The 26,553-nt window shown below is 39.2% G+C and overlaps 1 protein-coding gene across 5 annotated transcripts in view; it reads left to right on the forward strand.

Moving 5' to 3' along the window:
* KANSL1L (KAT8 regulatory NSL complex subunit 1 like) overlaps positions 1-26,553 on the forward strand; it is a 60,721-nt gene that overhangs the window by 31,602 nt on the left and 2,566 nt on the right. For all 5 annotated transcript variants that reach the window (XR_015804751.1, XM_088167684.1, XM_088167681.1 and 2 more), the window contains exons 6-13: positions 512-713; positions 11,280-11,442; positions 14,297-14,407; positions 14,801-14,935; positions 17,110-17,234; positions 18,727-18,851; positions 19,696-19,750; positions 25,122-25,234. Coding sequence is in view for 4 of the 5 variants with exons in the window: in XM_088167684.1 (XP_088023810.1) it covers positions 512-713; positions 11,280-11,442; positions 14,297-14,407; positions 14,801-14,935; positions 17,110-17,234; positions 18,727-18,851; positions 19,696-19,750; positions 25,122-25,234 (1,029 nt within the window). In the remaining variant the exon portion in view is untranslated. The remainder of the gene's footprint in view (positions 1-511; positions 714-11,279; positions 11,443-14,296; positions 14,408-14,800; positions 14,936-17,109; positions 17,235-18,726; positions 18,852-19,695; positions 19,751-25,121; positions 25,235-26,553) is intronic.

Here is a 26,553-nt window from a genome sequence, read left to right on the forward strand (position 1 = left end):
AGTTGCAACCTTATGTTGAATGACCACTGGTTTGTAAAGCTTTACTTAGATTTCAGTGTTGGAGCAAAACCAGAAAATCTTGTAAGTATTAGGACAAAACTCCAGGTCTCCTGTCCATTAGCATGACTGCTGTCTAGAATGGAATGTCAGTATGAAGGGAAATATTAATTGTAACTTGGAACTCATATATGTTAAAAATATTAGAGAGTTCTTGAATTAGTGAAAAACAAAACTCGATATATGCTTGAGGGCTTAACTTCATTTTGACATTTGTTTCCATGAGCAGAAAGGTGAAGAATGATAAACTCCCTTTCATGACATGGAAGTAATTAACTAGCAAACAAAGCACGTACACAGTTGTCTGAAACAGCTTGCTAAAACCTTGTGGTGTTTATAAAATTCTCTTAGAATTAGATAGCTAATGCTAATCAGTGTGTGAAATCTTGGCCTGTGCATGTAGAGCATATCTGACATTTTGTATTTCCTCTCCTCATTTTTCATGAAACTGCAGAGCTTCAGACAATAGAGAGGTATCCTCTTCAAGCAGCTGGCTGCTTGACCATCAGCACATCAAGAAAAGAAGAAGAGAGAGGACAAGACTCAGATCTGTCTCTGTGAATAATGTGAGCACATCTGCCCGAACAAGGCCACTTCATAGTTTCCAGAAGAGGAAACTCTACAGAATGCATGGTGCCTGTCACTGGAATCAGCAGGTAGGCCCTTGCCTCTCTGTTTGGGAGAGAAAACCCAAGAGTCCCACTGCTTGAGCCAGCATGTGTCTTGTGTGGTGTGCCAGAGGAATAATGCACCTTGTTCTGGTTATTGGTTGTGTTCAGTGGCAGTACTGGATGTGTCTGCAGGAGCTCAGAGTTAATGAATTGAGCATAAAAATTAAAGATAGCTCAGAGTCCTGCTTATCAAATCAGTTTGTTCTATGGCTGTTTTTAAAGCCCTCGTACAATCTAAGAGACAATTTGAGAGTGCTTTGAGAGGCCTGACTGCTGAGGAGAGAGGCTACAGTGTAAAGCATCTGCCTCCTTGTTTACAGAATATTTGTTTTAGCTACAGGAAGGTTTACACAGCTGGTGGCACATTATTTTCTAGGAAATCGAATTGCAGTGTCTTAATCTTGTTGCCATTTTTTGCTGTTTCTGATTAGTTATATTGCCTTTTTCATGATACTTAAAGAATGCTTTAAAACTCTTAGAATTTTCTCTGTTAAAGAGGAATTAATATTTTAAAACTGGAAAAAAACACATTGTCTTGTGCAGGGCAAGGCTATCTGCTTGCATCTGATATTAATAGCATATTGCTGGTAAGAATATATAATGAGTTTAGCTGTGGTGCTTAAAGAAACGGTCTAATTTGGGAGCAGAGACAGTATGAACTCATTCTTCAGAGCAGTGCTAATCCCAGGAGGTTTTAATTTCTTGATTTTACTTTGCCTTTTTAAAAGTAAGTGTAGTATTGAGGGAAATCTCCATGTCTCAGCTAGCTGTCTAGGATTTACTAAGTGTGCCAGTGGTCTGGGGAGCAATTTCCCATGCAAGGATGTTCTGTGCTGATTCAGCTTTCTCTGCAAAATGGCAGAGGTGTCCTAGTTTTAGCAAGATCCTTTATTGAAAATCTGTCCAGTTTCTTACTCGTTTGAGTTCCCAGCTTCCTGGCAGTGGGGCTTAAAGACTTGGCAGCCTGCCTGGAAGGTTTGGGCCAGAGGGGATGGGGGTGGTGAGTGAGTCTGGGAGCTCTGCCTTTTCCTAGGTACTTAGCCTTTTCATCTTCCTTGCATTGACCAAGGAGACTGCTGTGCACTTGGACTTGCTGTTTGCCATTCAGTTCTGTCACAGAGCTTGGAGGTCTCGTTCTGTGCTGATGCCACCAGCTGCTTCTTGCAGCTGTGGAGAGAGCCCCTTAGCAAGAGGCTCCAGGACTTTCCCTTCCTCCTTCTTAAACACGAAGGGTTTTCCCTCCGGATGCAGTTTTTAAATAACAGGCCTTTCTGGAAGCCTCTGTCTTGCAGGTTCAAGTATTTCATATTTCTACAAGCACTGCCTATGTCTCTGTGTTCTGAGAAATGGGCCAGAGTTAGTGAAGTTCCAAGAATATCAGTAAAGGCTTGTGGTCAGAAACTCCATGTCTGTAGCCTAACAGCAGGAGTTCAAGGCACAGTTTACATTTTTACCTTCAGCCGAGATATAGAGCTTAGCTGCTCTGCATGCTTGATAGTTTACCTTGACTTGTAGGCTGCAAAGAAAGATTTATAATTAACCTTTGGCTGTAGACTGTAAGCAAAAAGTACATTTTTAGGTTACTAGTTAAGGCTTCGAGTATGGGAGCTGATGTAACTGTGTGTCTTCTCCATGCTTTTGACATCCCTGGTGCCCGGTTAGCTTATATTAACCCAGCTTCAGTGTCTGTACCAAAAGTGCAGAGATGTCCCAAAGACAGTGGGGTAAAACACCTCTGTAGGGAATGCTGTTTGTGCTTATTGCAGCTCTCAGCTCAAATCCTGTGTTTAGACCCTGCTTTTGAATGTTCTTTCCATGAGGAAATTAACCAAGAGGCAGTGTGGAGAACTACACCATGGGCTACAGACAGATTCTGTAGCTCTTGTTCCTTGAGAAAATAAGAAATTATGGCAGCAATCGAGTTGTCAACTTCAGTCATCATGCAAGTGCCAAACTCAATTAAGTTTTGAGAATTAAGGTGAAGCAGAGAACAAAGCCTCTCACACAGTGTTGGCTAAAAACAGAGGATCAGAGATTCTGCTAGGGAACTAAGTGACAAAATTAGACTGGACATTTGTAGCACATTGTGACAATCAAACCTAAATGGATATCGAGGCTTTAAATTAAGAGTCAGCAGCAATGTATCATTTCATTCAAAAAATCTTATTCTAACAGGCCCTGTCACTTTCTTAGTCCTGCACTTGCTACACTTGGTTACCCAGCTGTTGATGAGATTACACATCCTGTAATGGAAGAGTGCTGGCCATCAGCCCAGGCTGGCTTCTGAATTAGGCTGATGTCTAAGGGTAAGGATGCAAAATGGGGAATGGTTTCTAGGATTGATATCTAGTTTTCTGTGAAAATACATTTATATTCCCCAGAGTAATGCAGCAAGTTTCCTCTGGTCTTTCATAGAAATAACTAGTAATATTGAAAATAGTTGGATTTTTAATGTAGCATTAGTGTGCCTTCTCTAGCAAGTGCCTCTCCCATATTTTCTCAAATTTGACATTTTTCTCCTGGTACCACAATCTGTGAGGACCTCAATTTCTTTAAGATCACTGACATGAAAACAAGCTGGGAGTCTTGCAGCAGATGTGGAATTAACAAATTCCAGCTTGCCAAAATCAGAGGAGAAAACTGAATCTTCACTGGTTTGAACAGCCAGTGAGCAGTGCCTGGCAGTGCTGAGGGAAGATGCTGCTCTGCAGAGTAATTTGAGCAAGATGGTGACTAAAGAATTATGACCAGAGAATCACAGCAAAATGCAGACCTCTTTGTGTGGGACATTAAGAAATGCTGGGATAGCCGTGAGGAATTTACACTTGGGTTTTCATTGTGATCACTGGTTGTGGCCTTTGTGCATCTGAAGGGCATTCAGAGTGTCATCCCTCACATCTCTTCAGATCTGTTTGGGAAGCTCGTTTTCCCCCTTCCTCCCCCTAACATCCATGTTAGGAAAAGTAAAGTATGAAACTGTGAATTGCTATGCCATCTGTCGGTTCATAAGGTCACTGGGAAGACAGCCACATTTTTTCTCTTATCTGCTGCCATGCCACATACATTTACAGTGAGTGTGGATGACCTAGAAGCCTCCCGTTGCCTGTGGAAAGATGCCCTGTATTGTCCTCTGCTGTTCCTTTTCTGAAGAGGACTACACCTTCCCCTGCTGTGCTGCTTAAATAATACTTACACAGGGTAGTATCTAAAAGAAAACACAGAAGTCCATGAAACTCTAGAAGACCTTCCAGACTGACAAGACAGGCTGCAGATAAATAAAACAGGATGCAAGGTGTTTGGTTTATATGTCACCGTCCAATATCCTCAGGAAGTTGAAACATCCTTTGGGGACAAATCCGCTTGTCCCCTAATTCAGAACGACTAAGTACCACAAGATGATCCCTGAGTCATCATTTGGCCCTGAAAGCTGTTTTGTATCTTTCTTCTTTATCTAAATAGCTTTGTAAGAGCTTAGGCCGTTTCTTGATTGTGAGTCATGCACAACAAACCCTGGGATTGCAGTCTGTGCTTCAGTCTAGAGGACATGGTTGTAGTGGTGCATTTCTTCAGCATGAGGTTTGAGTGAATGAATGATAAAGCTTGCATGCAGGACAGCACAAAGGAGTAAGCTGCAGGTGTGTTCTAGTAGGAGACAATGTTTGCAGGTGGGAGTTGGAAGTCTTGAGAGTGCTGTGTTCAAAATGTTGGATCTGCCCCTCCTTTGCATCGTTAACAGATGGCAAGTCAAAATCTCAGGGTCATTGTCTTCTCCTGTAAAATGTGTGTTGTGTAGTTTTAATGCTAAGAAAGAAAGCCAAAAGTATCTAAACATTAAAACCTAGGAAGTCTGTAAGTAGCAGATCAGTGTCAGGACTGTAAGAACACAAACACCTATTGAATAATTTCTCAGTGGTTGTTGTATTTATAACTGCCTCCCTCCACCCCCTAGATTCTCCAGTCTAATGCCTTGTGCTTCTGTAAATGCTTTTCCTATTGTAAGGAAAATTGTAGCTCTGTCTCCTGCAATTCTTTTCTCTGCACTTGAAGGAACTAAATCATCTGTGACATACTAAAAGTTTTAAAAGCAGACAAGTCTTGTACTAATCAGAAACTCTCAGAGAGGTTTGCTTTGCTGACATGCCCTCATGTTTTCTTTTTGCTATTTTAGCTGTGTGACTTGCTGCTGCAGGATTTTTTTAATAACAAGGATTGTGTTTTGCCAGTGTATTTTGTTAGTTTCTCATTTAATATCCTAACAAAGGATATTAGTTCCACTTTTTTCAAGTCATGTTTTGCCAAGAGATGTTATGAGGCTATGTAGACTTTTAATCTATAAAAACTTTATACAGCTCTAAGTAAAGGTAAGAGACAATAGAGTAGTGAGATTGGGGTACTGTCAATTTTGTTCCTGTCTGTTCCTTTGCAGAGATGTAGAGCATGGTGGGGTTTTTTAATCTGAAAATTCTCATTGTAATTGTATTCCATCTGCTGGAGAAAGAATTGCTTGGGGGACTGAGGCATGTGGATAAGTCAAATTTCCAAAGGTGCCAGCACCCTGAAAGTTGGGAATTGAGGTACAAAAGCTTACATTTTGGATACCACAAGGAAACAGTTGGTATAATGTTGACAACTCTTGCAGTTGCATATTGCCACATTTTCTTCTCTGCAGTCTCAACTGGGAGTTAAGTAAGAGCAGAAGAATATCTGCTTTCATTTAGTGGTTTGAAAAAAAAAAAGTAAAAAAAAGTGAATGCTTGTCCAGAAAGCTCCAAAGCAGACAGGAGAAAAGTATTTAAATTCTAGGGTATGAGTTTCTTATTTTGTTTTAAATCTCATGCTGGTTCTATGATTTTTGTATTCAGGAGCATTCCCAGTCCATGTCTATTGCCAGTGGTACTTTTTGTTGATGCCACTTGATAAATACATGTGGGTCTTTCCCCAAGTCTTGTTAATTTTCAGGGCTTTGGAAAGAGTGTGTATATATTTTTATTTTTATATACATACACACACACACATATAATTTGTATTATATCCAGCATCCATAGCCTTTATCTTACTTGCTAAATGTATACTATTTGCTAGGGGTCTGTACTGTCTGTACTGGGAGGAAAGAAGTTGCACTGAGTGGAGTCTACTGATTGTCATCCACTTCTTTGGTATCCCTAGATACTGGCTCCACCACCTGCTTCAGCATAGTTTCCTGGAACTGCTGACTTGTGAAAAAATGTTCTTTTGTTGCCAAGTCTCCTGCAAACTGGTTCAATGCAAATGGTGTGGTACCTCTGTGGGTATGTCAGTCTTGTGGTCAGGGAAGGGGAATCCCTTGGTTACCAAATTTGTAAGTGAAAATAATGAAATGGCTACTTTAACCCTGGAAGTTAAAAAAGAAGGCCTTCTGTTAGTTAAATATCAATGAAACTTGAGTGGCAAAAATAGCATTCAGCTATTCTGAATGTGTGACAAGACTTCTGTCTCTGAGGGAGGGAGGCATGAAGGCAGAAGGGACAGAATGGACACCTCTATCTTTGCAAGCCTGGGATACTGTCAGTAGAACTAGAGCCATCCTCTGAGATTTGTGGCAAGCCAGTAAGCCTGTGAATTCTTTTTTTTTTTTTTTTGTCAGAATGGAAAACCTTCATGCTTTCCACAGTCTTGCACCTTCAGTGTAGTGACATTTCTGTAGTGTTTTACTGATCACATCTAATTTCTGCATGGTGTTTTTGAGAAGATATCCCTGTGGATTAACATATCTTTCTTTCTTTTGGTTTAACTGGTCAAAGATTGGGCACTAATGTTGATTTTTCAATTGATTTTCTAGTTTAACAAAACATCTTTGTTTCAGGATGTAGAAGACAGCATGCACTTCTACAGAGCAGGTGAAAGTCCTGTTGGTTTATTGCAGGATTAAAGAAACTAAACTCCATGTATGCTTAGGAGAGGTGGGTGATCTCTGAGAACATTAGAACCTATCACTCCTTGTAAGATACTGACCAAAAAATCTGAATTTGTGACAAGTTAGATGCTGAGTAAGTTTTCATTAGTGTTTTATGAAACTCCCCATTCTCCTCCTGGAAAAAATTGGTCTCTGCCATAGGATCTGCCACTGTATTGACAGCTTTAGAGGGGCCAAGGCAGATGAATTTGTTTACATCCTGGGGCAGCTGGCATTCCTGTACCTGCCATACAGGAAGGTCTGTCCTTTTTACTTCTATGAAAACTTCATCTGGAAGGGAGGGTCTGGCATATGGCAGGGGTGTGTGTCAGCACCATCTGTTGTGCACCTTCCCATGCTGGGATGTCTCAGATGCTTTGCCCACCCTCTCTGCCTTTACCTGTTAATAAGAAAGAAGCTCTTGGAGGCTTCCAGATTAACCTTTCACTGTCTGTGTATTGTGTGTTGCACAAAAACACTCTGCACCTGCACATTGACTTTGTGAAACGCAAGGTTTTGTGGAAGTGGGACACAGCTCTGCTCAGAGCAGGTTGTTGAGTGCAGAAGAAGGAGGCCATGGAGGAGTGGGCTGTCCTTTAGGCAGATGCTAAAGCATTGAGACAAGCAGTTTTATTCCTTTGATCTGTACATAGCACAGGATTAAAAGTTGGTATGTTTGGTGTTCAAGGGGGAGTTGTCAGCCACCCAAACTCTCTTGAGTCCCATCATTAAATCTCTGCAGTTTAGTTGGCTACCCATTTACTGAAGAACAATTTTGAATATTGAGGAAGATAGCTCTTCTTTGATACTGCTGAAAACTTCAGAGAGTGTGTTTGTAGAGAGAATAAATGCTTTTTCCTTGCCTTTTTGGGCTTAATAAGAGTAATCAGGAGCAGATGTGACAGGTATTCACCAGAGTGTATTTTAATTAATTTAACTAACTTACTGGATTCAGACACAGTGGCATAATTGAGCTGTGACTCTCTGTACTGTTACACTTGGGCATGTTTCCAAAAACGGTAGGAGTTTTAGTGATCTGTAGCTGCAACCACAAAATGAGGGTTCACTTCACAGTTTTTAACTGGGAGCACAAACTTTTTTCCTTTCAATTATGGCATGTTTCACAGACTCTCACTTTTTTCTCTGCAGAAGGATGGGATGCCAGTAGAGTTCAGCCTTCTGACCCTTCAAGAATAGAGGCTTGAGCCAATTCTATTTTGTCTAATGCATCAGCCTGTCACAAGCAAGTGCGAATTGTTTTGAATATCAAAATTAATTACTCTCTCTGTTTTCTTTAATCCAGAAAAACAGTACTAAGGGGGAAAAATCCAAGTTCAAAATTCATAATTCTCTAGAAAATTAGAGTCTGTTAGTTGACACCATTCCATTTCATAAGTTTCATAAGTTTAAACCAGAGCTGCTATTTCAGTTGAATATTTAAAGCTTGCACACCCCTCACTTCCTCTTAAATACAGTGAATTTTCTCTAATACAATGAATTTTATGTAATATTATCCTTCATATCTGCTTGAGCTCAGGAAGCATGAGGTTTTGTATTTCAGTAATGAAGAAAAATGTTTCAGGAGATGTACAAGGTGTAGTATAGCAAAGGGAAAGGGAAGATTGATAAGAGTTTTGTAATCTCTCGTGGTTCAGGTTTGCTGTAGGGGCCTGTCTCCTAAAAGCTGTGTGCCATGATATTCCTGTGTCATTGCTGTGGCTGAATGGAAATATATTTGGGCATGTTTTCAGCTGGGTTTTGGTGGATTTTTTTTGTTGCTGTGTTAAAGTTTCAATAATTGACTGCTGTAAAAAGCAGTTGGTTTGTAGATTACATGCTTGCAATGTCAAACAGAATACAGAGTTTAGTTTTCTAATAAACAGTTCTTCCATTTTATTTCAATAAAAGTTGAATCACTTTCTTTGAGTAAAATGCTTTAATTCCAGTGCTAAGGGCTTCTGAAATTTTTTCATTAAAAGTTGATTAAGTCAACATTTCTGAGAAACATCATTTTTTCACCAATTCAGCATTTTCTGGTGGAAGACTACTCCATCAGAAATTTAAACCAGATCTGGTAGCTAGGAACACAGACACTGACAAATTCCTTAGCATTTTTTCCCTAGTAGCTTCACTGGCATTTAAATGAATTTTCTCTTCCTTCTATGAAGTCTGTATTTTCTTTTGGATTACAAACTGGCTTAATGAAAGATTTCATTACTTAGGTGTTGATGCCAGAGCATCCAAGGTACAAATTCAAGCATAAGGTTTTATAATTCCCACCACAGGCAAGTTGAAGAAAAGAATTTTCCATTTACTGATATTGGCAAATGGATTTTAATATAGCTTCAAAATGGATTTTGACTGTGAGGTTGTTAGACCATGTATGCATGGTTTTGAGCTGGCTCAGCTTTAATAATCTGGATGTGTTTGGGGCTAAAGTAAATTAAAGCAATAAAAAGTGAGTAAGGACTAAAGGTGTGGATGTCAGAATGTCTTGGTCTTACCTATATACTTTCTAGGTAATTTTACTGATTAGTTTTGGGGAATTTCTTTTTAAAGAATGAGTGAGAGATATATCTACTGTAATTATCTACTTCTATTAAAAAAAAAAAAAAAGACAGGCAGAAGTGGTGCAGCTTAAAGAGTAGAGATTTAATAAGTTACTTCATTTCTCACACTCAAATATCAAGAGGAAATATGCTTTTGTGCATTTTTGAAAGGCAAGCCAGTGCATTGAGGTAGAGCAGCTACCTAAAAGCTCTTTAAGCTTTAGTGTAATGACCCATATAATGGGAAACATTAAGTTTGCTTTAGCATTTATCCCTCTAGTATTTCCAAACACAGGACCCAGGTCTGCCAACACTTTGTGGATGTTTAAAGTTTAGCAGATGAAGAGTCCCATATATCTGTCACAGGAAAATAGCAGAACATTGTTTTGAAGGAGTCCTGGGCTAGGAAAGAATTCTTTCCAAATTGAAAGCACTTGTGCTTACACCTGTGTATGGAAATCAAGGTGGGTTTCAGACTGTTAATGGTTTCCTGGGGAGGGAAAGTTATGTACAAGAACCTCCCCCCACCATCACTGTGTTCTCTGCTCCAGCATCATAATTTTAATCATAATCATTGATTTTAATAGTTTCTGAGATACAGTACCAGCATAGAGAACTCAGTAAGTGAGAAGAAAGGAAGAGATAGAAAGGGGAACTTCTTAACACAGTGTTTTCTGAGATAATGTGGGTTGTGAATACTGATGCCATGTGGCAGAAGGACTGCTTTACTAAGTGGAGGGTAGATAAAATTGCTGCATCACTAATTCATGAATGGCAGTGCTAAAGTGCAGCCTGGAGTATTTCAGGCAGGAGAAAGAGTTTTCTTGGATTCAGAAAGCAGTACAGAAAATACAAGTAATCTTCTTTGATAGCCTTGCCTTTGATGCTACACATTTCCATAAAAAGTCATGAGAACGTGTCATATTAATTCTTACAGTTTTTTACAGTGGAGCTGTTTCCCAGGGGTTGATAAATGTGATTGTTGGCACACGGATAGGCCGAGACCCCCTAAGTACTCCAGTGTCCCTTTCTCACCCTTCCTATTTGCAAGATCTTACAGCATTTGGCAAAATACCTGAAATTATACAAGGCTTTAAAAATGTCAGTTTCTTTGGGCTTACTACCACAAGTATCCAGTAAGAAAGTAGCTTATGCCACATTATTGCCCTGAAGTACTTTTTGTAGCACATTCTGAAGCACAGACTACTAATTGCTGCTGTGTCATCCCATTTAATTCTTCCCTTCTATCATTCAGAACTCAGTCTATGGCCTGCACTCTGCTGCTTATTCCTGCCCATTTTCACCCTGCCTTTTGCCTCAGTCCTGCTACCTCACATCTACCAGTTCTGTGCCATCCAGCATTTTACCTTCTGTACTTTAACAAGCTTTGCAGCCAAGCAGCTACATTAATCTTTCTTTGCACATCTCCACTTTCTCGTAATTCCTGTTACTAATCAGTTCTTAGTGCATCCCTCTTCGTGTTTATTGCTGTATCTCTTCTTTCTGTTGCTTATCTGATGTTTAAATTATAGCAAGGTAAAGACTTGCCTTTTTGGTTTGTGTAAGTATACAGTGTGCTCAAAATGTTGAGTATAGTTTCTTGCATTGAAATGTGTGTGCTCAAGGTGCCTAGAGATACTGATGCTAAGAATCTTACTAAGGAGATAAATGAATGAGACCCCTCTGTTTAGTCTGGTGCTAGGTTTGTTTGTGCATTTATATCATGCATTTATATCCTGGAATCAAATTTTAAGGGGTGTTTGTTTGCCATCTGATAGATCAAAATAACGATTGAGAACAGTTACATTTTATCTGAAAGCTTTGGCAGCTGTTTCCTGATCCTAATTGAAGGAGCAGTTTGTATTCTTTGTATTGTGCAGTGCTGTCCATATTAAGTGAAGGTAAGTCGTGTTTAGACTATGTGGAGATTGTTGGAATATTCTTCCCATTCACATATTAAAATGTCACTCACTGAGTTGTTGATTTGTTGGTTTTTTTTCCCTCTTCTGGTCTAATTCGAAGGACATGAGTAAAGGAAAAGTTAACCTTTGTTTCTGTGTTTTCTTGCAGACTTTTCCATCTAGAGATTCCTCCTTTCCATATAAAAGTCAGTTGCCATGTGTGGTGCCTGCCTCCAATTTCAGTAGCAGTGAGTACAGCACAGAATCTAAAATCCTAGATTATGTGCAAGAGCTGGACTCTTCCTTCCATCCAGTCTTATCATTTCCTTCAGGTAAGTAATGCCAGGACTCTTAACAGAGTGGTTGTGCTTGTGACAGCTGTAGAGGTTGTGACTAACTTGTCTTTTCAATGATTTTTAAGACTTAGTTCTTTTAACAGAAGACTTCACACTGTCAAAATACATGAGTTTAGACTAAATGAAAATCCTGACTTCATCCTGACTTTTGAAAAACACACCTTCTAGGTTTCTCATACCAGCAATGTGCTTACAGCCTGGAAAGACTGGTCATGAAAAAAGGTGTGCTTGGGTGTTTCATCGTGTGTCTGATTGAGTCAGTGTTAGTCCATTTGCCAACATGCTACCATAACATGGTTGTGTTGTTTTCATAAGTGACTTTCTTTCTCTTTAGGCCCTTTGGACTAGGTCTAAAAAGCTTTATTTAGGTTTTCAAATTATTTTTGTGATAGTCAGCCCTTTTTATTATCTTGGAAGTTTTATGGTTTCTTGTCATCTGATCCTTTAGTCTTTTTGGACAGTGATGTAGATGAAGTTGTCTGGGACTCAGCCCTGAAATTAGTGCAGGTGAAACTTGACAGAATAACAGCCTAAATGCTGTTATCAGCAGAAGAGATTGAATTGTTGTGGGATTTTTTTTTTGTTGTTTTAGGAAAAACCTGTTTCCAGGTAGTTATTGATCAGTACAGGAATTATGCAGTTCTGGGGGGCTTCTTTGCCACAGAATAATTCCAAAGATGAGGCTGAGACTTCCAAGGAACTGCTCAAATCTTTAATCAAACTCATTGTCTTCCTGGAATGACAGTGTAGACACTGCAGCTTTGTATTAGGAAGTCAGGAATTAACTTAATGCTTGGTTTTGGAGAACTTGTCCCTGGTCTGTAGAGAAGACCCAGGTTTGGACATGGAATCCAGAGAAAGCCTCAGCTCTGGCAGTTTGCTTCCCATGTGTGGGTTGAAGAGATTATTGTAGGAGCAGATAGGAGAAATGGGACACTCACTCCAAGAGTGCAGCAGCAAACACCCCAGTCAGCAGAACTCTGTTGTGGACAGAAAAACATCACCTAAATCTTTCTGCTTTTACACAGTCACTTCCCCTGTGACTGTGACAGTGCAGCTGGACCCCAAGGGTTTAGACATCTGTTCAAGGGCAGGCTGTGTCCCTTGTGTTCATTCTTACCTCCTTCTTAAGGGAGACTGGGTGGTGTAGGAAGAACATTGACCTTTTGTTTTCTCAAACAAAGCTTTGGCATCATAAAAAACCTAAAAAGCTTTGGACTGTGCTGTGGCTACTGTTGGACACTTTGCCAGGGTGGAGAAGGAAAACATGTTTTTAGCTTCATTCCAGTATCAAGAATATATTTCTTAAGGAATATTTATATTCTCTTTTCCAGGAGCCTTGCTGATAATAGTTGAGACAGGGAAAAGTACTAGACCTACTGTCTCCTGTTCAAATGCAGCCCTCACATTTGAGGGAGGCTAGATTCGTGCTTTACTTTGTGTACTTTGCTGTCTCTGCCTCCTCATGAACACTAGTCTATTTGACATTTTCTTTCATGTGAAAGTATTACTGTGAATAAATGCATGGTAGAAATTCTCCAATGTGTAGCCTCCTTCAATTTCATGTTTTCTTTGCAGCTTTCTTAGTTATCCCCTTCCAGAGCAATAACTTCTCTTAAAATGCTGCTTGTGCTGTGCCCACATCTTTATATATAAAAATTGTCAGCAGAGTAAAAGAAAATGGTTTTGCATTCATTTTCTCTGTATGTTAAAAATACATTGTTGGCATTTGTTTCATTTTGGAACTCTGGGATTTTGATTTTTTTTTGAACATAACAGCACCTCTTTCAACTTGCACCTTGATAACTGGAAAATTGTAGTTTGTATCTAAGAAGTTTGGGTTTCTGGTATTTCTGCACCTAGGCTGTGGATTGGTTGAAACAAGCACTCCTGCCCTTTTGATTAAGATACAGGATGACATAATAAAACATCTGAGTCACCCAGGTGGTTTCTCAAGTTCAAAAAAACCCCAAAAGACCAACAAGATAAATGTTTTGGTTCTCTCCTTACTTAAATGTTGTGACTAATACACCTTTCAGACTTTCTTTGTTTAACTTGGGAGTAGGAAACACAGCAAAAACCTTAGGGTGTTGTGACAAAACAATCAAATTAGATCCATATCAAATTGAAAAAAATTGTTCTTTTTAATTAACAAAATATGTTGAAAGTTTTTGTCCTGGCATGTCCTGAAGGCACATGAGGCTAAGATTGTGCATAAATTTATGTAGTTTAATGCCCACCCTTGGGGCACTAAACATTGACATTGGCACTTTTTTCCAATTAAATTTTGCTTCATTCTTGTATTTTTTTTTCCAGAAAGGCTTTTCAGAGAGAGGTAGTTCTTGTTTTAAGCCTTCCTGCCTTACAACAGGGTGTAGATTCTTTACCACTTTAAATGTTTTGTGGGCTAATTCTGCATTAGAACTCCTATCAGAAAATGAATTACGTTGCCCTGCTATAGACTTTTCCAGGAAAATAGAGAGGGAATGTACCTTAAAAATACCTATGGGTTCCCAGCAGTAACAAATTCCAAAAGCATTAATAACTTGTACCCAAAAGGCTGAACCAAAACCTCTTCACATTACAGGAGAAGTGCAATGTGTGGTCTCTGTTGTGCTGGGTTTTGTGCAGGAGCTAGTCAAGAGGAAAGACCCCAATCTTATTCTTACTCAATACCCTCCAGAGCTTGTTTCAGTCCTTAGCAATATTGCTCACAGATTGAATGTGATGGGTGAATCAATTCCTAGTGATGATACATAATTTATTGGCTCAGAGGTTGCCATCTCTCCAATACAGATGCTATTCCTTTGCATTTCTATTTTTTTATTAGATGTTCCTCTTCACATATACTTTGAAACATTATTAAGAAGGGATGACATCAAAGGAGAACCTGCTGATACCTCATCTTTGGGAGGGGAGTTTAAAGTATCTGCTGACAATGGTATGTAAAGCAAAATATTTTAGTATTTGCAAGGCTATTTTTTCATTCATTTGTCATTATTTTCTGCCATGAAGAGGCTCAGTTTATGAACTTGTCATAAAGCAGGTTATCAGAGAAGGTAACTGAAAATGGCTTTAGGTGGAAGAGGAATCTTTTCTCACACCACAGTGTCAAGTTCTCCTTAATTGATCACTGAGGTGATCCCACCAGCGCTGTAGGAGGTGACTACAAGTGAGGGGAGTTTGGACCAGGTGCCTGACTGCAGTCCTGTTACTGTTTGGATTCCTGTCAGAAGTTTGGGGCTGTTACAAATAGTTCAGCAGTTGAGATTTCCTGTAAATTGTACCTATGAAAAGTCATTTCTCAACTTGATACATGTTTTTTCTGTTACAGACTATTATCCACATGTTTCTGTCAAACAATGGAGCAGTGGCTGTTTGTCTAATTCCAAATCTCAGTTGGTGTTAGGAACACCTGACCAGCTGTCAGAAGGAAGAAAGAAAAGGCATCTAAGTGAGACAGCAGTAGGTAAGAGAAAAATAGCATTGCAAGAGGCCAGTACACCTTTTAAAATATGTACTGTATGAATATTTCTGGGCTCTGAGAATTAAAAGTTGTCTCCAAAAAGAATACTGTTATGAAATTTATGAAGAAACGGACTTAGAACACCACGAAAATAATTTGCTATTTTAAAGCATAGTAATCATCTTTCTTCTTAAGTGTACATACAGAATGAGACATGCTGTTGTATTTTATTTTTGGAGTACTCTTAAAGGAAATTGCTCAGCAGTTCAACTGTGGTCTTCTAATACTGGGTGTCATTTTTAATACAAAAGGGTTTTTTAACAGTAGTCAGTGAAACAGACATTGCAAAGTTATCTGTTAAGTCATGTGCCCAATGAAACATTTACTATTCCTGGCATCTTTGTCCACTATATTTTATTTCTTGTGTTCTGTCATTTGTGGTCCTGGATCCCTTCCAGGCTTTTAAAAGAATTTGTGGATAGCCAGTTCTTACTGTGTTTTCACCCTTGTTACCTTTTTATTTTAAGCAAATGAATCTCTACTTCAGCACCTGGTAAATTAATAGGAAGTGCCCTAAAAGTTCTGTAAAATAATGTGATAATGTAGGGATAAAAAATACAGTATGCCACAAATGGCACCTTACCTCTCCAGGCTGTTAGAATGTAAAGCCTCACAGATTCTGTTACAGGTTCATTTATGTAACTTCTGGGAAACCTTTGGCAAAATTCTTCTCAATTTGAGAAAAACAAGTCAATGAGCAAGAGGGGAAACCATATTAGTTTAAAATTTCCCTTAGGAAAGAATGAAAAGGTATAAATGATCAGTTAACATTGTAGAAAAATTAACTGCTGGTGCATATCCAGGTGAAACTGATAGTGTAATCTTTCACTAGAGGTGGAGATACAGGAATTACTGCAGGGATGAATTAATAAAAAATTATCATCTAGGATTAAACCCCAAAACCCATAATCCACAACCCCAAAGCAAGACTACCCAAATAATTAGAAAGTTTTAGGAGAGAATAAAATCCCCTTCACACCAGTGATCCTGTTTTCTGTGCCACCTGCTCCCCTGACCACTTATTGCTCCCCAAGAAGTAGATGCTGACAGCTTCTCAGTTTAACTAAGTGTAGTCATGAGCACTGAGATCAACCACTGGAGTTACCTGGGAGCACTAGTAAGAGAGAAAACATCTTGCTATAAACCTTTTGAAGGTACCATTAGATTTCTGACAATAGTATTTTGGTTTTTATAAATGGAACAGATAAAGCAATCTTTTATCATGAGCATCATCCCAGTGCCAGAAAACTGTTCTGTGGTGCATTCATGAGTAGGAGCCCAAGTTCTAGCTTATTAGTGCTATGGGTGTAGTACTGCATATTTATTCCTAATTTGGGCTCTATCTAGGAGAAATTATCCATCAGCCTAATGAACAAAGCCAAAAATAAAAGCTGTGTGCCAGGGAGTTGCAGAACTGCCTGGGAGATGGTAGTTCATGACCTTGACCCAGCTTGTGCAATAGAGTCTTTAGGATCAGTCTTGCCTCTTTTTCCATGTTTTATTCGTTGGTATATTAAGTCTGAGTTCTCCTTTCTTACTGGAAATGAGGTAGAAGGAAAGCAGAACAGGTGGTTTAATTATGAATCCTACTAAATGTTGCTTATACTGGGACTGAATGGGGGTAAACAGGAATTACAGTTTGTCTGGAGCAGTGAATCAGAAGAAGCTGCTGTTGGTTTGGAGATCTAAACTGATTTTGTTTGTTACCCTTGCTACCAGTTTTATCATTTATTAAGGAAGAAACAGTCAGGGAGAACTTGTGAGATGCACTCCAACTAGAGAAGTGCTGCTGGGGAACAGGGGGAATCTAAGACAGATTGCATTTGCTGTGTGTGTAGTCTATGACAACTCCTGAAAAAAAAGTCAGGATTTCCCCATATAAAGCTGATTCCATGAGAAGTAATCCTTCATAGAATAAGAGAGATGAGTTTTGTGAAACAATAATGACAGGATGAATAGCAACTGTTTATTTAGATGGCTTTTTTTAGTATCCAGTAAATTTTAAGTGGCTCACTGTGGGCTTCTAGAAATGACTTTACTATTAGTGTGTGGAAAAATTTCTGCAGTCTAATAACCAACAGCCAGTATGTCTTGTTTATTGCTATATTTTATGACAGGTGAAAGCAGTGCTCAGTTTGAGACATTCTCCTTCCAACATGCAGAGCCCGAGTCCCACAACAACTTTACTCCCACGAGCAGTGTCAGTGCCATGTCTCGGCCCAGCCACAGCTCTTCATCACAGGTAAACCAAAAATGTGTCACTGTCCCCAGGAAATATCAACACAGAGTCATGCAAATTAATAATCCAAGGCCATATGCCTTTTACCTCTGTCACAGTGTCCTATGACAGTGCAGAGCATTTTTACAGTGAATGAAGTGGATTGCATTAACTAATGTATTCCAGATTGAGTATATGGTGTTTCTAAAACAGATACTTGCTTGTAAAAGAATTTTGCAGATCATATAACTGGAGTGTAAGTTTGATTTATTGGCATTGTGCCTTCTTTTTTTTCTAAGTTTCATTAAATGCACTGTGATTTATGTTACCAGTTTTGCACTAGGGAACTTACAACCCTTTTTTTTGGTGCAGCTATATAAAATGGCCTCATGGTGCAAATAGAGTCAGAAAATTTGTTAACTCTCAGTTTCCCTATTTATGCAGAAATATAGTCAAAGTCCCTGGTTATATAATTTGCTGAGGAGCAGCAGAACTTTAGCTCAGTGTACAGAAACACACTGTTTTACTGGAATTAATGGAAAATTCACAACAATATTCAGATTCAGGTGCCATGGTTTTGCTAAGCCTAGTGGTATATGGGATATGTGATATAGTGGTCTATGGTGCTCTGTAATTTGTCATGCTTTAATGCAGAGTTGAGTTTAAATGTGTGTCCCACAGAGTTTAGACAACACACATTCCTTTATTATAAATTTATTTATTATCCCTTGTTATAAATACATATTATAAAATATGTTATAATAAAATCGGCTTTTTGCAAATATTAAAATAAATGCTATATGTATAATGTTAAAATAAGTTTACTATAAAAATACAGGGGTTTTTTCTGCTATTAACAAAACTTAAACATAGTAGTGAAATAGCTAATATATAGTTATACTTAGAATTGAACTGCCTGTTTAGTTAGAATAACATCCAGAAAACATGTGATAAAAACCCTACTACTAATATGCCAAGTATCAGCACCTGCCATCTAAAAAAAATATAAACCAAGGCCCAAACTGAAGGTAATAATAAGAATAAACTAAAACCACAGCCAAAAAACATGCGAGCTCTAAAAAAAAGCCTAAAGACCAGCTACACTAAACAGTTCCTAGAGTATGTAAACTAGTTTGTAAAAAATATTTAAATATGCATAATAGTTTATAAATACACAACAGGCTGATAGAATAAAAAAAGTATTTAAAAAGTGACTCCAGAGATACTTGCAGTGCTCTTGGCTGAATGCCAAACACTCAGCTGTTAACCCTTTGCTTTATTATCTTTGTCTTCTTATTGTCTTTTATTAAACTTTTTAAATTTTACCAGAAAAGTGAACCTGGTTTTTCACACCCCTGAGTTGATCATCCTCAAAGAGCACATAAATGAGCATTTCAGAATACTCTGTTTCCATTAAAGTTCAGGTTTTCTCCTTGGGAAGTTCTAATGTTTCTCTGCTAGCATGTATTTCCTGTGATTTGAGCTGACATGCTCTGGTGTTGATTCTGTTACTCAGCATAACTCCAGGAGGAGGTTGAGAAGTGAGAGCTCCTATGATATAGACAACATTGTTATTCCCATGTCACTGGTGGCACCATCAAAGCTGGAGAAACTACAGTACAAAGAAATCCTTACTCCAAGGTTTGTTCACAACCTCTTCCATTGCAAAGACATGAAAATGAACATGAGAACATTAATTAAGAATATAAGTTACACAGAGTTAGAAAATGTTGTAATATTAAAGATGATCTTCTCATGCACTTGGGTTTTTATCTGTGCATTTCAGTTCATGTGACTGAAGTGGTGGGAAGACTGGACAGCTGATAGCACAGGAGAAATAGTCTGGTATACACAGGGATGTGGGAGATGCACAAGCTGCTAAAAATAGAAGTGGATTTCTATAATCTTTGTAGTAGTTATGGCCTTTAATAACTTTTAATTTAATAATAATAATAATAATAAAATAAGGCTGACAAGCTCTGAACGGGTTTTTGGAGATGGCTGTCTTTTTTTGTGTGTTCACAAGAAAGTAGTGAACTATTTTCTGTGAATTAACAGAAATGTATTTGGCTTTTATTTTTTAAATTTAGCTGTTCTGATACAGTGGAATAAGCTTATTTCTTTCCATACAGTGTAGGCCTTCAATCCATGAATCTAGAGACCTTTTTCTCCTTGGCTTTAGAAAGAGAACATCTTTAGATTTCAAAAACAGGGTGATTGGTCTCCTCTGCTTACTCCAGTGTCTTAGTAGCAATGTTGCCTGAAGTGGTAAATGTACTTGTTCTGTACTTTAAATCCATAATATGTATTTGCTCTTTTATTGTCTTTTAAGTTGAAAAGTATTATTACAACTGTATTGGATATCTTAAAGACTGTTTTAGGAAAAGTAAAGGTTAGATACCTTGTTTGGAAAGGAAAATATAAATTTCAGCAACCTGTTATCAGCACCTTAAACTGAATTTGATTTTCTTTGTCTCATTTCTAGCTGGAGAGTTGTTGAACTTCAGCCTTTAGAAAAATCTCAAACAGATGAAGAAGAGGTAGGCTGAACTTTAATTAATTACAGTAGATACAATATATAATTGGGGTAATTGATACGTACTTTCTGAAAACACTGACTTCATAAAAATCCCAGTAAGTTTCAAGTTTCAAAAATTAAGTATTAAGTATCAGATTGTGAAAATGTGTCTTATCCCTACAGTGGAAGAGAGAAATGCAAGCATACCATTAATATTCCTTGTTCATTGTTTGTGTGGCTCTTGCCCCTTGCTGCTGCACAGTCAGCACTTCCAAAGGCTGTGCCCCCCTGCTCCTGAGCACTGTAATGCTGCCTCTCCCAGTGGGATTGTGTTCTGGGGCCACCAGTGTTGTCCCTCCCTCTCATCCTCTCCTCCCATGGCCAGTTCCCATGGCATGTTGTTCTTCATATGCTGATCAGGCATCTTGCCTGTGGGTCCAGCAAGTTTCCTCAGTTTCCTTTTCTGTGTTTGCTTTCTTGCAGCCCTCTTGTTGGGAACAAACTTTTCTGCATTGTCAGGAACAAAATAACCTTCAGCATTTCCTGCAGGCAGGTTGAGCTAAGTTTGCAAATCATGGGCTAGTTTTGCTTCCTCCAGATGTAAGAATCTACCTTTTTCTTCAGGGAATGTCCATGGACTTTGCAGCTGGGGGGTCCCTTTCTCCCCTAGTCAGAGGTTTGAAGCACTTCCAAACCTCAGGGTGAATGTACCAGCAAGTGTGGTCTCTAGGCTGATTTTCTGTCCTTCCAAACTTCTTGTGGCTTCTTTTCCAGAAACCTGTCAGTTTTGCTGTCCTTTGGACATATTTAATTTCCCTCCAGTCTCTCCCACTATCACCAATTGTAACTGTAGGGCTTGTATTTCTGCCTTTATCCACAATATCTGTTTTTGAGCTGCTATTTGAGAGAAGCTCTAAAGCAGAGGTTTACTTGCCATAGCAGTAGAAAAAGATGGCATTTAGGTAGCAGTGCAGAAGGTTACATTAAAGTCAGAAAACAAATCATTATGTCACTCCCTTGGGGTAGAAAATGTGCTCTCCACAAGGCACAGACTTCCTCAGAGGTTTACTAGGTCTGTAGCTACCTGCTCCATAACCTTACCTTTAGGAGAACATCATGGTCTCAGCTCCTTACTTGGTGTAGTTGCACTTATCTGGCAGCACACTCTTGGGTTGGAAGGAAGAGAAAAGCTAACTTTGTCCCTGCCTTTTCCAGTACAATTGAGAAATTCCTGTGAAATCTGTGGTCAAATTTATGTCACTTCCACCCACTGATTTGTGGGTTAGTACCATCCCAGCTAGCAGGAAACATGCCTGTCCTTTCTTTGTACTCAGAAGGTCAAATTCCACACACAGGAGAACTCTCCTGCAAGGATATTTAATTAAACCGTGTGGAGAATAACTAATAAAGGCAGCAAGGGCACACTGTCCCTTGAGCAGCTACTGTTCATTGCTGTCTTCATCCTGGTGTCTGGGGGGGAGTGAGGAATTTCAGCAGTGATTTGCATTCAGGGCTTCAAGGAACTTGCATGGAATCTGTGGATTTCATGTTTAGATTTCAGATCCCATAGAGATGACTTGTCTCGTGCTTTTAGTGTATTTTGCTGAAGGGACTTCAAGGTCTCTCTCTGAAGTTCATGGGCCAATGTTTGAATTAGTAGCCCACCCAGTACATTTGTGTTTGGCATGACTCTCAATCCTGTATGATTCATCCTCTGGCCAGGAAATAACTTGAGTTAACAATACAGCAGCTTTGCCTCCTGCTGTGGCCCACTGCTTCTGTATCATCTGTCAGCTACTGGGTGGAATGAGGGGGAGAGATGTCAGACAGAGAAAAATTCTAATCATTTTCTTTGTGGAAATTTTTAAATCTTTTCTTTTAGGATGGTGTTAATTAGTTTGGGTGTTTTTCAGAGTACTTAGAAGAGGTGATTGATCATAATTCTTCAGCTTCCTCTAGCTTTGAGCTGAATTATATTTGCTACTAAGTAAGCTTGTAAAAAGACATGAGGAAACAGCACCATTACCTGTTGGCATTTTCTGCACTCATGCTCTGACACTATTGAAATTGCTTCATGTGCTAAAGTCAAGCCAAGCTTCAGTAGGTCATTCATATAACACAAGGGAAGGCAAAACATACTTTCTGCTTTTATATAAAATGTTCTTTTTCTTTATTTGACTGCATAGTAGCCTGTGGTGGTGTTGGAAATTATGTAACTTTAAAAATTTTTTGTGATACTACATAATAGTTTCTTTACTTCTCTGTCCTCTGCATAGCTAAATTTAAAATTTCAGAGTTGTCCTTTTGTCAAGCAGTAGTCAGGGATTTCGGTCACTATATAACTTTTTTTTTCCATCTTAGTTATCATCTTCATCTTTGTCTCCTTCTCTGTCTTCTTCATTTAGAGGGTTTCAGTGCAACAGCCCATATCCCTGCAATAGACCTGCATCCAACATTTACTAAATTACAAATAAATGTGAGGTCCCCAATTTGTCATGCTCCACGTGAGCCACACTTTTGAGGATAGGAGCTCAGCACTTTCTGGGAATCAGACCTATTATTCATTGTGCTTTTGTGAACAAAAAGCTTACCTTTTATGGGTGCATTTTTGTTTCTGGAAATTTTGCCTTATAAGAACAAAATTGGCAATGCAAAAGTTAATCTACTATCTATGTCTGCTCTATTACTTGTTCTAAAAATATTTTCTGGAAATAGAACATTTGAGTTTCCTGGTTTGCATGTATGAATTTGCAGTCTTATTGCTTTAAGGCATGGGAGGGTGTGGTGCAGGTTTTCCTGTTTTGTTTTGGTTTTAATTTGTTTTGTCAGGTTAAAGCTTCTGGAAAGGCACAGTTGTAACGTTTAAGTTTGTTTTGTAGTTGTTTTAATAATGACAAATTCTTTGGAGTAATTCCTTGTGCAGCTAGTTTTGCATAAGTGTTTTCATGGCCTATGACTCAGAGTTTCCTATGGAGCCAAAGAGCGAAACACAGATTTTGTTGTTTTGAGAACCTTTCAGAAATATTCCTGATGCTATTCAACATTAATGCACAGTGTGATGCAGTGTCATGGGGGGATCCAAAGCTTAATTTTCTTTGAGTGAAATCATTAGACATGCCTCCCAAGCAGGCGTTCCCCATAGCCTTTTCTCTCAACATCACTGCCAGATCCACCCACTGAGGAGTGACACTTCTTTTGTCCTTTTTCAAACTAACCTTAGCGAGGAAAACCCACCAAATTTCTCCTGTTACAGAACTTTAAATTAATCTAAAGTTGTTAGAGGAAATGCTGGGGAGTGGCAGAGGCTGTAGTGAACCAAGTATAGACCTTTTATTCTGATGTCATGAAATTTTTATCCATAGAACTGATAGTAATTTTTTAAATAAGAAAATTTACTTTTCAAAAAATAGGGTAAAACTCATTTTAAATAAAGAAGTGGTTAAATATGCTATCACCAGTTGTGGAAAACAAACAAGGCTTATTTCTGTATTTTTCAAAACTCTTCACTTGAAGAGGAATATGGACTTCAATTTTTGAATGGCAACTTAAAAATGAAATCTCTTCCCAGCATGAAAAGTTTTGGCAATTTGCTAAGAAAAATATTTTCAAATTCCTGAGTTTTTCTTTCTAAATTGTCTTTTGTTTCCACTTCAAAGGAAATCTGAGCACAGAAAAATGCTGAATTTTCCCCAAGGGAATAACACTTCAGTAGTTCATAAAATTCTCACTTTCATGCTGTACATCATTGACCTTGGAAAGGCAGAATGTGAACTGAGATGTAGCCCTGTTTGGATCCTTTCCAAGTGACAGAGCTGATGAATTTCAGAGAGAGGAGGAAGCCCATTAAGTTCACTTGAAAGGAAACCAGCAGCTAACAAAGTGGTTTGTGTTTAACATAAATAAATAAAAGCAATGAAGGAGCCTTCAGCAAGGAGTGATGAGATGAGCAAACTAAGCAGCCTGCTTGTCTGAAGGTTCTTGTCCAGTGCTGGCCTGAGGAGGAACTGGGCAGCCACAGTTCTGTGTGATGAGTCCTGTGTCTGATTCCAATCCAAAGGAAGCCTTTGGAATCACAGTGATTGGTTGTGATACTCTGCCATTGTACCCCTAATGGCTGTGAACCACCTCGGTGCTGAGACACTCGATCTGGGGATGGCTTCTACAGAAACACGATGAAGTGGAGCACTGCCAGTGGCACTGTGTCTCTGTGGCACTGCCTGGCACTGCAGTGAGGACCATGCATTTGGTTCTCTGTTTTGTAGGCTCAATTGGAAAATAAATGGTGTTACTTGTACAACTCCACTGAGGATTTTGCTTTAGAAAAAAAAATGCAGTTATTTTCCATGACCTCCCAAATTATTAGTATAATTCTTGTCTGGGATTGATCTGGCAGTGCAGCTTCACAGCTCCTATGACCAAGAATTGTTCTTTCCAAGAATTTCTCAGCTTTTGAGCTGGGACTAGCTGGCATAAAATCCACGGCTGCAGCACTCAAATACTGCTGCCAACCTCAGCTTTTTAGGTGAACTTTGAATGGTTTGGAGCACTTTGAAACAACTGTGAGCTGTACTGGAGGGATCCAGCCAAGAACACCCCCTGCCATCAGGGGAGTGAGGGGGAAGGGCAGCAAAGTGCTGTTTTGGATAAGGAACAAACTTCCTGGTGTGTTCAACTGGTGGTGAACAAACTTTTGCCATCATGGAAACACAGATGGTATTTCCACAGTGAAAGTCAAGTGCAATAGCCTCATCTTGTACCTAAAAAGCTGCTTTACTACAAGCAGGTAAAGTACTTGCATTAGGGCTGCTTTAAGCTGTATTTGCGATCATGCAAACTGTTGGGTAAGAAATAGTATCTTCAAAGCAGAAGCCGTTTTCTGCTTGGTTTCACAGCAGGAATGTGGCACCTCAGGTTCACTGAATTCCTCTCTGTGGAGTTATCAAAGTCCTTGGTGATCTCAAACCTATTTCTCAGTGCTTAAAAGAGCACCTGGCAAATCCTGCTGCCTCCCAGCCTCCTCCTAAAGCAGTCTCTGGAAACTGTTGGTATTTTTCCTTGTCTTTATTATGTACTTTTAACACTGCCTTGATTTGCAAATGAATACTTGTCCTCTAAATTTTCTGCCTCTCACCACAGAGAAAAATGTGTTAGTTGCAGGGAGGGGGTATAACTTCTATATCCATTCAGATCAACCACAGACATGTAAAGAAATAAAAATATGAAATGACAGCATCACCACATGAACGCATGTAAATGTGCCTTTGTAGTGAAAGCATGCATTGTGTTGCCTCTTCTTGTTTGTTGAACAGATCTTTGCAGAATCATTTCTAATACAGTCTGCTGTTGTTTTTAGTGATGCTGATAATGACAGCTGTCCCCGTGTCTGGTTGCAGGTAGAAGATCTGTCAGACAAAGCTTTTTCCCTGCGCCACACCAAGTACGAGGAACGGGAGCGTGCCAGGTGGTCGCTGTGGGAGCAGAGCCGCTGGCCCAGGAGGAACAGCAGGCAGGTGTATTGGCTTTGATCAGAGCCTTCCTATTGAACCTGGTGTGGGTTGTGGTACAGGACTCTCAGAAATGCTGTCACAGACGTTTCAAAATGAGGGCACCATTAATTAACTCATCAGGGACTGTACCAGGTATGTTTAATTAGTGGCTGGTAAGGGAAGGCAATGCTGAGGCATGCATACTTATAGAAATTGGACATGTTAGTGACCTGGCATTACTAAACAATTATCTTCCTTCCTCACTGAACACACAGCTTTGCTAGACTGCCACTCCCGGTTACTATGACTTTAGCCACCCAGTGTATCCCGAGTCCTTCTTCACTCACCTCAGATGAAACTCCACAGCGTTCAGAGATGTGTTACTGAAGGGACCTGGGCTGTGCAATGGGCCTAACACTTAGAAAGTCATCGTGTGAATTCTCACAAGCTTGCCATCCGGTGCAGAACACATCAGATTTAAATAAAACCACTAAAAGTCTTGCAAAAAGTAGTGGATATCAGAAAAAATATCATAAAGCTGCACCTGCAGTTTGGCCGTGAGAAAATGATTCCCATAAATCACATCATAATCTGCCAGGGTAAAAAGCAGCCTATAAATGCTGGGATAACTTTCTCTGCTATTTATCACATGCTTGTGTCTACTCATGTCTGAAAGTGAACTATGACACTAGGAATAAATAGACAAAGATAGCTTTTTTAATGCAGGATAAAAATAGAGCTAAGCCATCTCGAGGAATTTCATTTTAAGCAATTTTGAACATAAAAACTCCCAACTTTAGAAGGTGTACTGAAAATAAAAAGTTCTGTATGTACCCTAATATTGAAACTGTGAACTCCTTGATAAAATCTTAGTGTTGCTTGAATTCAGAAGTAAACTGCTCATGAGCAAGGTCGGGTTCCACCTGGAATTTCAGATGCATGCCACTATTTTATATCTAGTTTAAATTTCTATTAAAAATCAGTTCAAATTATTTAATCTTACTAGATTTTTGATTGCTTTGCACTTGAGTCCAGAGCAGAAGTGGTAAGGGGGAGCCCAAGGACTTGTCTCTCGAGTTGCACTTGGCACAGTGCTGACAGTGCAGTTTGGACCCCACGGGCTCCTGTGGGTGATGCCGCTCTCCCGAGCAGAACAGCCTGTGGCTCACTGATTTCTTATGTCCAAAATCACAGTTCTGGTGAGCATGTGGAGCAAGATGCACAGTGGGATCAGTCAGTAGCTGTCTGCTGCCACAGTGTGCCTGTCCCACCCATTTTTATCCATTTTGTTCCTCCACATAGCACTTTGCTTTGGCTCCAGCCATCAAGGTCAAGAACC

This window comes from Sturnus vulgaris, chromosome 7, assembly GCF_052056855.1.
Source record: "Sturnus vulgaris isolate bStuVul1 chromosome 7, bStuVul1.hap1, whole genome shotgun sequence".
NCBI lineage: Eukaryota > Metazoa > Chordata > Aves > Passeriformes > Sturnidae > Sturnus > Sturnus vulgaris.